This window comes from Siphateles boraxobius, unplaced genomic scaffold (genome assembly GCF_051911475.1).
Source record: "Siphateles boraxobius isolate OS27281-9 unplaced genomic scaffold, OSU_SipBor_1 8, whole genome shotgun sequence".
Classification (NCBI taxonomy): Eukaryota; Metazoa; Chordata; class Actinopteri; order Cypriniformes; family Leuciscidae; genus Siphateles; species Siphateles boraxobius.
In genome coordinates, this window is record NW_027509208.1 from 14350440 (window position 1) to 14369352 (window position 18913).

Below are 18913 nucleotides of genomic sequence, written 5' to 3' on the forward strand. Positions count from 1 at the left end.
TCCCATAGGTGGATCTCGAACACGAGATGATGAAAGAGAACCACGTGAGTCGTGATGCATTATCAATCTTTTTTTGACTCAGTTTTTAGTCAGCGCCTCTAGCGCGAGCTTTTGTGACGTCACGTTTAGAACGTGTTACTGTTACCTCCCAGTATATTAAGCCATGAAAGTCACTTGCTTATTTTGTAGGTAGAAGCTTTGGATTATCTTATATCAGAGTGACAAAGTTTTTTTCTATCATGGGACAGCTAAGTTCACGACCGAACAAAGCGCTGGACATGGAGTGTGTACACGAACCCTGTGCACTTCTCAAATACACCACTAACACCACGGCAGATAACCATCCTCATCGGCTTGATGAGATGCGTGTTGGGGCTGGTGACATTGATGGAGGGAGAGAGGAGAGAAAGAGCAAGAAGAGTTTCTGGAAGTGGCCCGGTCTCCACTTTCCTAGCCGCAGAGCTGCAAAATACGACTTGGTTCAGGCTGAGAAAGAGTTCCAGAATACATTGGGATTATATCGGAGACTTAGCCAAGGTAAAATCACATGAACATGTCATGATGATACAACTATTGTTTAATGGCAGATTGTTCATAAAGTAGAACTTATGTTTCAACTATTGCTGTCAATATCACATTAATTTTAAAGCTGCAGTCCATAACTTTTGGCGCTCTAGCGGTTAATAAACAGAATTAAATGCGCCTTGCGGAAGAACATTGTTGCCGGAGCGACTTCTCTGTTAATGTCTATGACGAGTCACACTGGTACTGGGCTACGCAGTACGACCAAAACAATAGGTTACTTGCGTAACCCCGGTTCTCTGATAGCATTAAGTGAGGTGTCTCACTATGGGATACGCCCCTTCCGCGTATTCCTCAGAAGCCCTATTACATTACGCCAGCCCCAATTGGCTGGCAGACCTGACGTAGTGTCTGGGAGTGGCTCCCTCACCCCTCAGTATAAGAGGAGCAACACAACGTCATCACGACATTCAAAACAAGCACACCTCTTCCTCGCTTCACACAGCAAGGAGGGTGATCTGGTGAGACACCTCACTTAATGCTATCAGAGAACCGGGGTTACACAAGTAACCTATTGTTCTCTTTCAAGCATACGTTTCGGTGTCTCACTATGGGATATCCTAACTCCCGTATTGCCAGATAGCCTGCCTCAAAGTCTCCTGCCAACCACAGCACCGCCTCCAGGGCTGGACGAGTCATGATGACTCAACTCCAACACTCAATACTGCATGTGCTAAAGTTTGAGCTGTAACTTCCAGTTTATAAAACCTAGCAAATGTATGCGGCGAGGACCAACTCGCCGCTTCACAAATATCCTGTATCGTTACTCCTTTAAAGAGAGCCCACGAAGTTGACATTCCCCTTGTTGAGTGTGCACGTAAACCAGCTGGGGGGGTATGACCCTTACTGGAATAGGCCAATGAAATCGCCTCCACCTCCAGTGCGACAAACGCTGTTTTGTAATGGGCTTCCCCGTACGTGACCATCATCCCGGAATATTTAGTTTCCCTGCAGCGCGTTTGCACACATCTTGCAGATCAACACTGAGAAGCGGGGAGGATGGTGCCCCGCCCGCCTCTTCCGTTGGTCCCGCCGCAGCGAGGAGCTGTGCTGGGTGCCCAGTCCGGGGGAGGAATGGATAGTCGTCGAAGTCTTCCTCTTAGTCAGAGAGAAGAAAATCCGATTGCCCCTCTTCCTTGAAATCAAGCGCGTCCTCTTCCTTGTCCATGCTGAGCAGACTGGGAAGAGGCATGCACACGTCAAGCTGCTCACTCCAGGATAGGGCTGCCATGGTGGGCAGTTCTACAGGAGTGGATACCTGCGGAGTGGCAGCTGGCGCGGGGCTAGGTGTCATAAGGGGATCCTGGCCCGACAGGCTAGCTTGGCGTGCTAGTCTGCGACGAAGGCTCTTCATGGTGAAGCGTGAGCAGTGTTAACAAGTGCCAGGATTCTCGATCGCCAATTGAGCATGTTTCAGCCCGAGACATGCAGAGCAGACCTGGCGTGTGTCCTTGCATGAAATTTTATTCCCGCAGGAACAGAGACGCACGGAATCTCCCTCACTAGCCGGAATAGTCTGCATTGCTGCAGCCATCGTAGCGTCGAACAATCCTTGCAATCGGCTGGAATGCTAATCGAAGGAGTCAGGCGAAAAACGGCGTGGTGGCCAGTAATTCGTCCGAAAGTTCGTATAAAGTTTGTTGGCTTCTAGGCTTCTGGTGTGAAGCGAGAAGAGGTTTTTGTATCTCGTGATGACGTTGTGTTGCTCCTCTCATACTGAGGGGTGAAGGAGTCACTACTACGTCAGTTCTGCCAGCAAATTGGGGCTGGCGTAATGTAATAGGGCTTCTGAGGAATACGCGGAAGGGGCGTATCCCATAGTGAGACACCGAAGCGTATGCTTGAAAGAGAACCAGTCTAAAATAGCCCTAAAATAAATTTTATTATAGGTGTACCATAGTGATTCGGGATAAGACAAAAATGGTTTGGAAAATGGATTCACGATGTACTCGTTTATTTTATAGTTTTTGTAAAATATGAACACAAAAAAGTTACGTACAGCAGCTTTAAAGTTGCAATTTAAAAATGAAATGAAAGATTTTGATCACGGCATGATTTGAGAGTAGTTTTATTAGATGCCATTAAAAAAACAGTCAGTATGTGAGAAGTTAAATTCAGAAACAAATAGATTTGCATTGTTTAGAGAAGTTTAATTCAAGAAATCAAGTCAAAAGGGCCCCTAAATGAAGAACCACTCTAATTTTGTTCATAATTTTTGTTTGATTTAACATATAACTCCAACTTCTGAAATCCTCCCTGCTGCTGAGGAACAGCCAGAGCAGGACGTCCTGGTCAAGGGTAAGAATAAATCATATGAGATTTGAAAAATATATTTATAACTTATAAAATAAAATAAAATGTATATATATATAAAATTGAATTTCATACTAACTATGATTGTTTCTTTTAATAGGCCCAATTTGCAAGCATTACAAAGTTGGCCAGAAGCTGGGTGAAGGAGGATTTGGCTTGGTCTATGAAGGAACTCGACGCAAGGATGGACTTAAGGTTTCTTTTTTTTTTACTCACAAAACTTTGCATATCTGTTCAGGATTTATGATTGTTATGATATAACTAATTTCTGTGCATATTCTAATTGGTAATTCTTGGTTTTGTTGGTCAGGTGGCTGTGAAGTTTTCAGTGAAGACGCCAGAAATGCCATATATCAAAGTGGTGAGTAGGCTTTGCTCTCTATGTTATTTTTTCTAAGTCAGTTGTGAATTTATACAATTTTCTATATTAATTTTAGGCAACCTGTTTTGATTTGTGGATTAAGTCCTTAATTGGGAAATCACCTCTATCTAACTGTCATATTTTCTTTCTTTTAGTCTGGTCATCCCAAACCCTTCCCCACGTAAATCGGCCTGACATTGATGGCCAATAAGGGCCACCGGGTTCCTGAGATAATTAAAGTGCTGGACTGGGAGGACAACACAGACCACTACATCATGGTCATGGAACAGCCCTTACCTTGCATGGACTTGTTTAGTTTCATGGAGCTCCGTGGTGGGATCCTCGATGAGCGGACTGCACAACATGCCGCAGTCATGCTGCTAAAATTTCTTGCAAGCGCGGCGTCTTCCATCGCGACATCAAACTGGAGAACTGGCTGGTGAACCAGGACACCATGGAGGTCAAGTTGATTGACTTCGGGTGCGGTGCGCTCATGAAGAACACTGCCTTCAAAGTCTTCAGTGGTATGTGTTATGAACCGCTTTGTTCATTAGCTCACATAAACACATCCCATAGTCAACATGCTGTGGAAATGTATTAAATATCAGACAAATTCTTTTTCCTCTAGGCACAAAGAAGTTCTGTCCTCCAGAGGTCAAATTCAATGGCAGGTACCACGCAAAGCCGACAACAGTGTGGTCTCTAGGCATCCTCCTGTTTGTAATGGTGTGCGGAGCTTATCCATCAGCCAGCGACCTGTTCATGATCAGTGCAAACATCTGGACCAGTCCTGGCCTATCACAAGGTGGGATCTTCATCAAAGAACAAAGAAGGACAATTTGAATTGTCCAAGAGCTTCAAAGAGTTCATGTGTAAATTACAAGCTAATAGTCGGAGGTATCTCTTGTCTTTTTGCACAGAATGCTGCCAGATGATTTGTGATATTCTTCAGCCTAAGCCACAGCAAAGATTCGTTCTGGAGCAGATGCATCTCCATGACTGGTTTAAGGTAAGATTAGCTAAAAGTTTTTTTTTTTCATTGTAATCATCATAAACGTGTTGCAAAATCAAATTAGCTTTAAATGTAATGCATTTAGACAAATAAGACTGATTTATGTTTTTATTTCCGGTCATGAAGTAAGACACAGAGAAGTCAGCAGACAACTCCTGTCACGACCACCCTGTTGAGTCCTGTCTTCAGTCAGTGTGGCGAAGCAGGACGGGGCCGAGAGCTGTCGGAGCGGAGCGAGGCAGGAAGACTAATAAGTGACACCTGTGAGACACATCAGTTTCAAGCCCATGGAGGAGCTCCGGAAGGATATAAGGAGGAGGGACGACAGTGGAAGACGAGAGAAGACCACACCTGGGAGATTTACATTGTGTTCATATATTTATATGTGACAGTCGGCCGTGAGGTGGCTGCCACTTACTTTATTTTTGTTGTTTATTTGGGTGATTAAAAGTTACATTAAACGTGTGCCTGTTACAGTCTGACATGACTGGCCTTCTTATGGAGTGTTCACACCAAACACGAAGCGAAACTTTGCATCGCATTACTCGCTCTAGATTACTCGCAGAATGTTTCTTGTTTTTCGCGTCACACAGACAAATGAGTGTCTTCACACACTTCGTCAACAAAATTTCTTTCTGCCATTTTTTCTCTGTATGTGTATGATGTTAAATCATTTATTTCAGGATACCCACAGACGGCAACAATAATACTCTCCTCCATTTTTGACAACAGTGATAGCAACCGGATGTATCCATGAGCCCTTCACTGATTGGCTTGCGCGACTACGCGTCATGCAAAATTTTCGCTCGAGTTGAAATTTTTAAAGATATTTTTGGAGAGTCCTCAAGATGTTTAGAAGTTTATACAAAAAAATTACATTTTATGACAATGGATTGTTGAGATTTAACTGTTTACTGACTTAATGCACTTTAATGCACAACTTACTTAACAGTACACTTTTTATAGTTATTTATTTATTTATTTATTTGAATGTTTGATATATCATAATTTTATATTAATTTTTATGTATAGCTATTTATTATTTTATATAGGTTATTTTTTAAGGATTTTTTTTATCTTTTACTTGTGTAATATGTGTGGCTTTGTGTAGGTAAAGAACATTTTAATAATCTGAAGAGCATTTGTGCAGGTTCTTCATGGAACCATCAATGCCAATAAAGAACCTTTCTATTTCTTCTTATGAGAAAAAAATGTTGGGTGGGACTTGATTTTGTCCATCTGAAATTTGATCGTTGGATGGTTGTGGTTTGCTATTTCTGTGATGTCATGTGAGTGACAGGTTGTTCCGCCCTCACGCCAGTAATTACATCATTAGAGAAGAGATGTCATTGCAAGACGAAGGAGATCTTGTTTTGATTAAAGATTACGAGGACACATGAATTAAAATAATGGTGTGTAAATAAATATATATTAAATATTCCATAAAATAACAAGACTTGTCTATTTTGATTTCATATGACTTTAGCACATAAGTGTTTGTTTTATTATTTATACCACAAGATTAAAACGTTTGTAGAAATAAATAAGTAGGCTATTTATAGAAATGTTATACTATATATTATTGAAAAAGACAAATTAAATTGTGTCTTCATTTTAAATGTTGGTGTTTGGACCCCTAAAAATAGCCAGCAATAAAATCTGAAAATAATAATGTAATGTGCCATGCATTAATGATCACTGTAAATGTATTCAAAAATCTATATTCTAAATAATCAACTACAAAGTGGACTTTTATTTTGGCGACATATTGGAACCAGGAAGTAGTAGGAAAGAAATCTGACGTTTCACGAGTCGATTTTCACTGTAATATTTCGAAGGTAAATATGTTATATGGCGATTAATAAAACCATATTACTATTTTTACGAAATAATATTAATGCACATGAAAAGAATACTTGCATGTTACAATCTTAGCGAATCTCGAAATGACATTTTGGCAGATTAAGATGAGAGCATCGTATTGATAAATAAAGAATCACCTAAATTAAGTGACATGTTTAACGTTACTAGCTTGTGTCATGCAGCTGTGAGCTTCTGCGTTTGGACAGATCATACGAATCACTGTAAATAAACATAGGGATAAGTTGTGTATGTTTTTCAGATGACACGGGCCAAACCAGAGGATGATGAGTACTGGAACAGCTCTAAATTTAAAGCGTTCACATTTGATGATGATGACGATGAGTTTTCAAGAGTAAGTTCATTGTGTTTCTGTTCTCAGCTCTATGGAGTCCAAAGCCAGTTTACCACAGCAGTATGACAGTGGAGAATGACTAGACTTTATGCCCCATTCAGCCTTAAAACCATATTGTACAGTGAGATATTATAAAGACAACATATTATTTCCCAAATGAAATAGTTAGCTATTTTAGCCAAAGCAAAAGACTGAAATGTTACATATAAAATATTTACTTTTTCTATTTAATTACCATGCAAATTACAGTAAATTAAGGTGAATAATTTAATTACTTTGAAATGTGTAAAATAAATGGTGACGTCGGTGAGGAAAAACTCCCTAGAAAGATACAGCATTTTTATCAGCATACTTTATGTATGTTGCAAGAGAGGAAGGTTATTTAGAAGTCATTTAAAAATATTTGACCTATTTTTACAGTTAAAATTTATTTTGTAAAACATTTATATTGACATTTTCCTCTCACATTTTCTGCAACTTTCCCCTAGAACCTCTTTTTGGCCCACAGTTGATTTAGACATTGTTGTGTTGATATTTTCCAGTTGAAAGAGTCCAAACGGGCTGTGAACAGCATCCTAGTGGGTGATTATGATGATGATGATGAAGATGACGTTGAGAGAGTCAGCTGGACTGGGGAACCTGTGGGAAGTATGCAGTCTTTTCTCTCTTACTGTCTTCAATGTTTGTACTAGTGATGGGAAGTTTGGATCATTTTACTGACTATGATCTTTAAAGGGTTAGTTCACTCAAAAAAACCCTCATGTTGTTCCAACCTCGTAAGACCTTCGTTCATCTTCGGAACACGAATTAAGATATTTTCGATGAAATCTGAGAGCTGGATCACTCCTCCATAGGCTTCTTAAGGGATTGAAACTTGCCAGCCCCTAAAAGTTATTAAAGATATTTTTTTAATAGTCCAAGTGACTACAGTGGCTGAATCTTAAGTTTATCAAGCGACGAGAATACTTTTTGTGCGCAAAAAACAAACAAAAATAACGACTTTATTTCAACTATTCATTTTCTTCTCTATGCGCCTCTAGTCAGTTAACTTAGTGTGATAGCATAGAGCTACGTCTCACGTAGGATCACTATTGGCCGATGCTGGTCATGTGGTGATGCGTGTGACGTACAACAACAGAAGAACTGCACTATACACGGGTTTCTTGTATACAAACAATACCAGATGCGCGCGCATCCAGGGGGCAAAAAAACGCTATCTGTTATGCCGAGTTCTGTAAAAGAACATTGAAATTAATGTAGATTTCGCATTGTTTGTAATTTCTTGTTGACTCAATAATAAACTGCAATTTCAGAGTTGGATCTGTTTGTTTGTGTTTCATATTAATATAACATTATGTAAAACGTCCAACTGTTTATGAATCAAAATCCGGACATATTGTCATGCATGTGTGAATTAACATGTTAGACTAAGTTAATAATGTAATAGCCTCTATAGAGCCCGAATTTGCTTTTATATAAGTTAACCTTGTTTACGTTACTTTACGACCTGCAACATATCATGACTGCACACATATAACGTTACTTTACTGTAAATCAAAGATTTGATGATGGATTATGTGGGAAGTAGTACCTCCGACCGTGGCGATTAAATTAAAAAACGTACTCTCAGCAATGGTGAGATCTTGCCGGATCCCTACGCAATACCTGACGATCTTTGAATTGTGGATGACAAGAAGTGGCCAGCAATTGTATGGCCTGATATATATATAATTGTCTAATACAGGCACCAAGTGTGTATACAAGAGAAATTATTAGAGCGTACAAATCCCTTGATGCATACAACGTGCTATGTGGTCATGTGCAGCTCGTCAAATACTTTGATGCTGCACCGGATTTTTGCGTGTTGAGGTCAGATGTGCTCCCTAGTCAAAGGCAAGGCATTAAAAGCCAAGCCTTATGATGCCTGGGTGTATGTCCATAAGGGCCTTGGTTACATCCTTACGGCTAACTGCAAATGCATGGTATGGTACGTCTATCAAAATGTATCTGCCATCAGAAACCCTTTACTCCGGTACAAAAACCGCGGGTCTTTTTCCCCCTGGCTCAAGCAGTGATGACGTCGCAGAGAAATCCATGTATATCACTAGTGAACTGACTCAAGGCCTACAGAGAAGGAAACGAATAGAAATAAAGTCGTTATTTATTTATTTTTTGCGCACAAAAAGTATTCTCGTCGCTTGATAAACTTTAGATTGAGTCACTGTAGTCACCTGGACTATTTTAACGATATCTTTAATAACTTTTAGGGGCTGGCAAGCTTCAATCCCTTAAGAAGCCTATGAAGGAGTGATCCAGCTCTCAGATTTCATCAAAAATATCTTAATTCGTGTTCCGAAGATGAACGAAGGTCTTATGAGGTTGGAACAACATGAGGGTGAGTAAATACTGGCAGAATTTTCCTTTTTGGGTGAACTATCCATTTAAGTCTCGTTCAGCAAAATGAACAGATCTTTTTTCAAGTCACTTGGTTCATTTCAGCAGAATATAATTGAAATGTTACAAGTTAGTACCAAAATTCCCAAACACATCAACTTGCACAAACATTGATCACATTTAGATAAAAAAAACAACTATAATGCAACTATAAATGGTTCATTTATTGCTTAGCTGGGTCTTATGCAGGCTATGCAGCCGTTCGTTCTTTTGTCAACTCAAATCCCTATGCCGGAAACAGAAATTATTAGTTCACCTCCCAAGTCTTCTGGTGTTTCATCACTAGTTATGGAAAAAAACTTCATGACAGAAATTCAGAAATGTATCAATTGTATGAAATGTGAGACCAGAAACACATCACGTAACTTAAAAAAAAAAAAAACCTACATGCTTGTATGTAAGGAAGGTTGGGAATTATTAACTATTTTCTGTATCCAATGTGGCCGTCACGTCATGTGACAAAAGAACGAACGTCTCAGACCCAAAGTCTCGGGAGGTGAACTAATAATGTCTGTTTCCTGTACAGAACCTATGGAATGTTGCGCATGCGCGATCAACACAAAATAAACCACACACATTCTAAAACAACTCTTTGTCATATTAAAGATTTGTTCAAAATGAGTTAGTCTTTCATGATCGACCCATCATTAGTTTGTACCTCATCTGGATGCTCATGAGTTATTGTTTGTGTAAAGGCATCTCTTGGTCGGTCAAGGAAACTGCCTCCAATATCCGCTCAGGGAGTGAGCAGAGCTTTCCCAAAATAGACACCACTCCTTCACTGTCCAAACAAGGGTCTGGATATTCCCTGAGCTCCCTGTTTAAAGGTAATATATAGTGCTTTGTTCATGTTTTAATGTTCATATAATGTTTAAGTTCAATCATTATAGACCCACCAATCTGATTCTGTTTAATTACCTCAGCAAGGAGCAAACCTGGTGCTTTTCAGTCCTTCTCTGAGTGTAAGTTCAAGTCATTGAAGCATTTCGGATTATTTAGGCCTAAATTCTCTTGAGTTATAATTAAGTGTGTGTTGTTCCCTGTTTTCTAGCTTTTAGCGACACATCTACTAGAACATATGCACCAGAGCTGAGGAAGCCCAGGTCAGATGGAAAGGTAATGCATATGGACATTTTTACATTACCGTTTAAAGGTTTGGCCTTGGTAAGATTATTTTTAATGTTTCTGAAAGACGTCTCTTATACTCACCAAGACTGCTTTCGTTTGGATCAAAAATACAGTGGTAACAGTAGTATTGTGAAATATATATATATTAATATATTTTAAAATGTAGTCCATTCCTGTGATGACAAAGCTGAATTTTCAGCATCATTACTCCAGTCTTCAGTGTCACATGATCCTTCAGAAATAATTCTAATGATGATTTCCTGCTCAAGAAAAGCATTCTTATTATTATCAAGGTTGAAAACATTTTTATAGAAACCGTGCTACATTTTTTTCAGCATTCTTTGATGATAAGAAGGAAGAAACAGCATTTATTTGAAATAGAAATTAACACTTTATTTTAAAGTGTCCTACATGTACTTACTATAGGTAACATGATTAACTGTAACAGTAAAATATGTATAATTACTGTACATGCATCTAACCCTAAACCAAATCCTAATTCTAACCCTAACCCTACAGTAACTGCATGTAGTCAGTTAATATTTCTCAATACTTAAATGTATAATTACAATGTAACAAGGACACCTTAAAATAAAGTGTAATCTAGAAATCTTTTATAATGTTAATGTCCTTTTTGATCAATTCAATGCATCCTTCCTGGATAAAAGTATTAATTTCTTCCAAAAAACTTTTGACCAGTAGTATATGTTTGGAGGGTAAAAATTTTCCACTGTGCAATTTAATTAAAAATTTCTTTACCAGTTTCTAACATTGACTTGTTATCTAAATGCCCATAGGATTTTGTCAGCGACCTGAGTCCAGAGGAAACCGTGAGGAGAATGCAGAAAGGACGGGTAGGGGGCAGCAAAGACCTTTGAATTATATATTTGCTCTAGAAAATCCATTTAAAGGGACAGTTCACAAATTCTATCTTCATTTACTCACCCTCATTTGTTCTAAACCTGTATACATTTGATGAGTAAATGATGACAGAATTTTCCTTTTTGGTTGAACTGTCCAATAAATAGAATACCTAGATTTGTTTATTTCCATTCTCAATAGCAGTTGATAAGTAGGTGGAGGACCTACATTTCCATTTTACACGAGCCATCCAAAAAAGAATCACAGACTGGTCAAATATACTGTAATACAGTGAAATATTAGTCATGAATTTATGCTAATGGAAAAAAACATGTATTGCGTCAGAATACATGGCTGCTTCTGAATGCCTGTCAATGGAAAAATATGCTTTTTGCATCTCATTAAAATTATTGTTACAGGCGTTTTCCCTGGAAAAGTTCCGCTCTCTGCAGGACAAACTTCTGCTGCTGGATGAAGCAGTTTCTGTTTATGATGGCAACGTCATCACTGCTGTGAGCCGCACTTCACACACTAACCCTATATGGAAGCACTGCCATGAAACAGCTTTGTTTATATTGTGCTTATTCACTGATCCTTTACATTCTCATACTTCAGGTCTTGATATATTTAAAAAGGTCATTAAGTAAAGGTGAGATGTTTCCTCATCCTGTCTTTGCTCACCAGCTCCTTTTTATTTTCAAAATAAATCAAATATTTTCTAGAACATCACGTTTTTTGTCATTGTTGCAGAAATCCTCTTTCGAGAGTTAATGGCGAGAGACGTGGCTTTGCGTCATTACGTTCACTATTTAAAAGAGATAGGAGAACAAAAGCTTTTGGTGGAGTTACTGAAGTAAGTTCACTGTTTTGATTTAAGTTCCCCACTTAATGAGTATTATGTTAAAAATAAGTTGCGTCTATGATCTTTTAGTGCAGGGATGCTTGGCATCTCTCCATATATTTGCAATGGTAATTTGATTTGAAGGGTTGTTTTGTTGTGTGCATTTTATTTGAATTACTGCCCTCCTGACATTGCTCATCTGACTGTATTTTAGGGCTCTTGGCAGGACAGAAGATATGGCGGTAGGAACAGCACTTAAATTCTCATTGAACACATGTCATTATAACTCATAGTTTGTACACGTCAGTTTACACATGACCAATGCTTTATTTAACCCTATATGGTACATCTCGCCTAAAAAATGTTTTTAGTTGCTCCAAAATATGCACCTCCCAATTTCTGAGTCCTTTCTTCATCAGAAGGGGAAAGCCCATTATAAACTAATGGAAATGGAAATACTTCCTCTTTCATGTGGAAGTACCATATTTTCCCTTTATATATATATATATATATATTCACATTATTGTGTTATCTTGAGGCAATAATAAAATATTAAATTAAATGTTGTGTTTAAATTTCACTTAGAAAAGAAACTCTAAAAACTTTTACCCTAGGTTATGAGGGGTTAATGACAGCTGAAATTAGTTTATGACTTTATAGAAGTGGAAAGAGGAAGAATTCTGCTTTGTCTAATCGCTATCATTTGATATTAAGTGAAAGGAGAGGAAGTTGGACATTCTAATTAAATTTTTTGCAGTGACATTTATGTTTGGTCACACATTCATTAAAAAGTCCTCTTTGTATTTTAAACAGTTGATCCAATACAAGGAACACTTGGATATTAAGGATGAAGGGCGAAGAAGAGACTTCCTCAAAGGTTGCCTCAGGTAGCGATCTTTCAGAGTGATTCAGTCGAGAGTTCAAAATCATCATTCACTCATCTTCGATGATAAACTGATCCATGTGATCTTGCTGGGTTTTTTTTCTCAGCCTTCCTTTTTCTCATGACGATGCCACTCTCGTTCAAGACCACTATACGCTCCTCGAGAGGCAAATAATCATAGAGGTGAGAGAACGAGTCCAACCACTCTTACACAACTAGTCTAAAGTTAGGACACACCTACCTATTTATTATTACATTGGTTATACACGTTTCAAAATAATATTAAAGTCATTAAAACTATGAACTAACACCAATGGAACTATGGAAATTAATGTAGCGACCAATAAATGATTTAAACTCATCCATTTAAAACAAATTATAAAATTTAGTTTGTTTTTTAAAGACTTTCAGATCAGAATCAGTCAAATGTGTCCAAACTTTTAACTGCAAATGTAAGTATTTAAATGACTGAACCAATGTACTGGTTATTTTAATTATGTAATATAATATAATTAGTGCTGTCAAATCGCATTACATAATATGTGTGTGTATATATATTATTATATTTATACATATTATATATATGTATGTGTGAGTGAGTGTGTGCAAGTCTGTATTATATAGATACACACGTGTCAATACAATGACACAGCTTTTCTGCTTTTCTATTTCTGCCTCACCTTACAACGCTGTTAAAGAAATATTTCCTATTCACCTCCTCACTCTTCCTCTTTCCTGAGGGTGGTGTGATAGGTGACGGGTCGCTCTGTACAGAGGAAAGTGTAAGGGATGGGCTTCTCTCAAGTTGGGTTACACGGCAGATGTTTCCTTAGATTGCGTAATGGCACCTATGAACAAGTGCGTTTCACACATCCTGTGTCTGCTAATCACTGTGGCTATGCATGAGGGCCATGATATTTTCAGCATAACTGCCTTGATTCAGTCAGATTTATGGAACAGAAATTGCATTTGTGACATGCATCAAGCCCTAGACATTTTCTAACAATGGGGGAGAAGTTATTGTTATAGGTTTCTTCATATAGCCTAAATTGCACAATATTGTGTTGATAAACAGTGCAATTTCACCGTGTTTTATGCTACATTCATAATGTAACATTTGACTAAGATAATAATTTCAGCTTAGAAACTTCTGGGTCACAGTGCAGCACTGATCACACTTGATGTGTGAGTTTCACAATCTCTCAATATGACCACTTAAGTGAATTTATGCTACCGCCACATGATTTGTGAAGCAGGCCTTGTCAGTTAAGGGACTATCTCAGCATGTTTCATAGAAATTCATTTAATTCTTGTGTTCAATGTGTTTGTCTTTTCAGGCTAGTGACAAGAAGGCAGATGCAGATATCTTTAAAAAGTTCCCTAGAAAAGCATCTATCCTTAATATGCCAATCATCACTACACTGTACTACTCCTGCTTTTACCATTACGGAGAGTCAGAGGTACACGCTCATGCTTTATAGTGTATTATATTATGTAGACAAACTGAATATACAGTATTACAATATATATAAAATAATGAAATATATAATATAGTCTTAGAATATACACTACCGATAGTTAGTTTTGAAATGGTTATGAAAGAAGTCTCTTATGATACAGTAAAACAAAGTAATATTGTGAAACATTATTGAAATTTAAAATAACTGTTTAATATTGTAATATATTTAAAAATGTAATGAAACCTGTGATGGTAAAGCTGAATTTTCAGCATCATTACTCCAGTCTTCAGTGTCACATGATCCTTCAGAAATCATTCTAATATGATGATTTACTGCTCAATTAATATTTCTTATTATTTAAAATGATTTAAATTATTTAAAACAGTAGTTTAGGATTCTTGGTTGAATAGAAATTTCAAATGAACATCATTCATTATCATTTATTTATTTTAAGTAGAAATCTTTTGTAACATTATCTTTACTGTTAATTTTGATCAATTTATGTCCATGGTGCATAAAAGTATTAATTTCCTTTGAACAGTAGTGTATACATTGTATTCCATTCAGTTTGTCTTATTCATTGACTAATTCAAACAAGCAAGTTAACTTTTAAATATGAATTTTCCACGACTTCTTGTTTTTAGAAACTGAAGTCAAACAATTAAAAAAAAATCCTCCGGTTTCACAGACAAGGCTTAAGCTATAGTATCGTTAACTTAATATATCTTAAAATATGTCAGTGCCATTGTTTTGTCTCAAGATGCACATCAGTTATGTTTTTTTTTTCTAAGGCACCTTACTTTTTTTTTTTTTTCAAGCTACTTAAATGTCCTAATTGAACTAAGGCCTAATCTTGGCTTAATCTAAACCATGTCTGTGGAAACTAGGGGTGGAACGGTACACAGAAGTCACGGTTCGGTTCATTCCTCGGTTCAGACATCACAGTTCGGTACGATTACGGTACAATGGAGTGAAAAGCAAAACAAAAATGCAGAAGGCATTTTTATAAATGTCTTAAGCCTTGTATTTTTTAAATAAGTTTTATTAATAAAGGCATAGAACCAGTTTATTTGTAGTGCACTGACAATAGTTTTTTATAATTAAATTTAGTTTATTAATTAAATTAATAAAAAGACAAAGACCTTGCGATATGTTTGGTATGTTTGAATGAATTTAAAATTAATTTGCCATATTTCAGATCAATATATTTGTTTTTCTTAATTTTAATTAACCCTAACTTTATTCTCATCTGAATTATAAATAATTGATTTCCGTATAAAAAAATACTAGGCTACCATTAAAAAACACATTTGATTTTCTTTTTTTAATCAATGTAGAATGTGTAACTTAAAGTAAAACTGTGTGTGTGTGTGTGTGTGTGTGTGTGTGTGTGTGTGTGTGTGTGTGTGTGTGTGTGTGTGTGTGTGTGTGTGTGTGTGTGTGTGTGTGTGTGTGTGTGTGTGTGTGTGTGTGTGCGCGCGCGTGTGTGCGCGTGTGTGTGCGAGCGATTTTGGTTGGGTGACAGTTGTAGGTTACAGTTTGACAAAAGCACAATGTTGTGTTTTATTGCGAGTGTACACAAATATATGTAAACACTTTGCAGTTTGAATTATATGTTTACGGAGTATGTTTCTGTTTCCACTGTTCGATCGCGCCCCCTCTCTCTCTCTCTCTCCTCACACACACACACACACAGTTTGATCGCGACCGCGCCTCTCCCTCTTTCGCGCGCGTACACACACACTTCAGCATTGCAATATTGACATTTTGATTTGCAATATTGACGCAGTTTGTTCATTCTGCTGCGTTCAGACCAAACGCGAATTTTATAGCTATTTTGAGTTTTATTTATTTTTATACCGTGTATTCTACGTGTAAATTCATGCACCGAACCGTGACGCCCGTACCGATTCGGTTCAATACGAATATGTACCGTTCCACCCCTAGTGGAAACCAAGCCTAAGTCTATTATTTTAAAATCTGAAACCTAACAAGCCTAAATTTGTGATTTGATTTTTCCTTGAAAAGTGCTTTATTTTTGAAATACTGTGCATGATACCTTGTTTGATATTTGAACATTTTAGTGTTGTTTAAATCCAGATACTTTTGGAGCCCACTGTATTTAAAAAAAACATTTCTTCTACAGGGAACTTTTAGCAGCCCTTCAAACATAAGAAAAACCTTTCGGGTAAGATAAACAGTCATGTGTTTATATGTTTTAGATTCTTCAAAGTCACGCTGAGTATAGTTTTTTTTTTAGTGTAGTTTTTTATATTTGTTTACAAACACCTTAACCTTAAGATAAATGTTTCCACAGTCAAATTCAGTCAACTGTGTCTAAGCTTTTGACTAGTAATGTATAATTAAGCATATGTGTAAGTTTTGAGTTTCTTTCCCTTCTTTTATTAACCTGTTCTGTCATGTTTGCTCTGGCAGATTTCAGAAAAGCAGTACATTCTCACAGCTCTTGGCGCAAGAGCGAAGTTGAAATCATGGTTTGATGTGGATAGTCTGTTCAACACCAAGAACTGGCTGGGGTACACCAAGAAAAGGTCTCCCATTGGCTTTCACAGGGTGGTGGACATCCTTCAGAAGAACAGCGCCCCAGTACAGGTACATCAGTTTCCATGTTGTAATAAAACTGCTCAGTTGCCTCTCTTCCAGCATGCACTTCAACGCTGCTTCCCATGATCTGCAGGTGCTGCAGGAGTATGTGAATCTCATCGACGACCCAGAGCTCAAGCTCAGTGTGGCTCTGAAATATAAATGCCATGACATCATCATCAACGTGAGTTGATTCTCGAGTCGGTATGTATAGCTGTTTGTGGCTTTCTCAGTGTAACTCACTGCGTTTGCTGTGTCCATTCAGACATACAGAGACCTGAAGGACCGACAGCAGCTTATTGTTTATGGAGAGAAGCTGGAACGAGACTCAGTTGAGTACAGGAAGATTCAGGAACTCCTCAATAGCGGGGTAAGAGGAAGTGAGCAGCCACTTCTGAATCATTTTCTGATTCACGGTTTCAAAACAGTAATACACTAACATTTTACAGTTATTTGTCAGTGTCCAACACAGGTTAATTCACATGTTTCAATGCAGTGTTGTGCTCCTATTAACTAAAATGTCTGATTTTTGTTCCTTTTTGTTACTCAAGCAAATCCGATGGAAAAACTGACACATGGCTCCTGACACAAGGCAGAGACAATATTGCACATACGAAACACTATGATGATGCATTAATATGGAGCCTTTTTGAGGGTTAAACCTGGACGAACAGCACTGAAATCCTCACATACATCGAACATTTCAAAGAACCAGTGAAGTGAGTCATTCTGGAGTGATTCTTTTGCAAATGCATCTGTTCAGTACGATTAAACTGCCAAGTGTCCTTCTGCCAACTCTACAGGTGAACATTTATAAAGAAATAAGGGAGGTTGCTGACGTGAACAGCATATTCTTAAAGCCCTCACACCTTTTTGTTTACCTGTGTATGGATTTATGGACATTCCTCATTATTCACTGCTTTTTATATTAAAGATATCATGATACTGACACAAATGTTTGAGGTTTATTTAGGGTTTCTGGTAAATACCGTGACTGAAGATGTGAATCTTGGTAAGATAAAAGCTGTTAAAGGTCAATAAGGTCATAAATTAGCCTCTATTACAGAAACTTTGACAAAGGAAAGATTTGTCACAGTTTCTGTAAGAGTGAGGAAGTTCCCTTGCTGTTATATTTTGGGTAAAAAAAACCATATTGCAGTTTCATTTTAGGTACTTGTAATCATACAGTAGATTGTGTCATATAACCTTTTTCATACTATTTCCATAAGTCTCAGTTCTTTCAACTCTGGAAGATCTAAAAATTTGTTAACAGATAAACTTTATACAGCTTACATTTACAGCTGGGGTATTAATAGAAGACCATAATAGCTGTCATAGTTATAAAGCTGTATATATATATATATATACAGTTGTGGTCAGAATTAATGGCATCCCTGGTAAATGTGATCAAAAATGGCTGTAAAAAATAAATCTCACCAGGGTGACTAGGAACATGAAATTGTCTGGCTATGACTTCTTGTTTCACAGGAGTTTAAATGAGGAAACACAAAGGCCAAATTCCCTTAATCATCCATAACAATGAGTAAAACCAAAGAATATAGTTCTGATGTGTATCAAAAGATGTTGAGCATCACAAAATAGAAAGTGGCTGTAAGAAAATAGCTAAAGAGTTGAAAATCCCCATTTTGACCATCAGGGCTATATTGTCTAGTGTGTCTATATTGTCTTAATGCACGGTGAGGAGGAGAGTTTGAGTGGCCAAAGACTTTCCAAGGATCACAGCTGGAGAATTGCAGAGATTACTTGAGTCTTGGGATCAGAGGCCTACCAAAAAAAAAAAAAAAATCCAACAACCCCTACATCCCCACATGTTGTTTGGGAGGGTTTCAAGAAAAATCCTCCTCGCTTATCCAAAAACAAACTCCAGCATATTCAGTTCAGACACGACTGGAACTTCAAACGGCACAGGGTTCTGTGGTCACATGAAACTAAAAAAAGAGCTTTTTGGCAGCAAACACGTTAGATGGGTTTGGTGCACACAAGGATAAAAAGTACCTCATGTGTACAATTTAATATACCGTTGGAACTTTAATATTGTGGGCATATTTTTCAGCTGGAGGTCCTGGACTTCTTGTTCATATACATGGCATCGTAGATTCTATCAAATATCAACAGATAAAAAAACAAAACCCGACTGCCTCTTCTAGAAATCTTATAATGGGCTGTGGTTGGATCTTC

At 37.5% G+C, this 18913-nt stretch overlaps 1 protein-coding gene and 1 pseudogene across 2 annotated transcripts; both read left to right on the top strand.

The window, feature by feature from the left end:
- The first annotated feature begins 236 nt into the window (after window positions 1-236).
- Window positions 237-4747, top strand: LOC143728957 (serine/threonine-protein kinase pim-2-like; annotated as a pseudogene). The gene is made up of 9 exons (XR_013199928.1): window positions 237-537; window positions 829-1043; window positions 2814-2880; window positions 2996-3090; window positions 3206-3256; window positions 3412-3780; window positions 3885-4061; window positions 4177-4265; window positions 4395-4747. The product of XR_013199928.1 is annotated as a serine/threonine-protein kinase pim-2-like (transcript).
- Window positions 4748-6036: 1289 nt separating this feature from the next.
- Window positions 6037-17669, top strand: vipas39 (VPS33B interacting protein, apical-basolateral polarity regulator, spe-39 homolog). The gene is made up of 19 exons (XM_077221154.1): window positions 6037-6106; window positions 6391-6483; window positions 7026-7131; window positions 9633-9764; window positions 9861-9899; window positions 9989-10053; window positions 10863-10919; window positions 11346-11438; window positions 11542-11575; window positions 11677-11779; window positions 11982-12009; window positions 12581-12654; window positions 12758-12833; window positions 13988-14110; window positions 16257-16298; window positions 16547-16723; window positions 16809-16898; window positions 16980-17084; window positions 17266-17669. The coding sequence occupies exons 2-19, from the start codon at window positions 6391-6393 to the stop codon at window positions 17284-17286; spliced, it is 1458 nt and encodes a 485-aa protein (XP_077077269.1). The 5' UTR covers window positions 6037-6106; the 3' UTR covers window positions 17287-17669.
- The last annotated feature ends 1244 nt before the right edge of the window (window positions 17670-18913 follow it).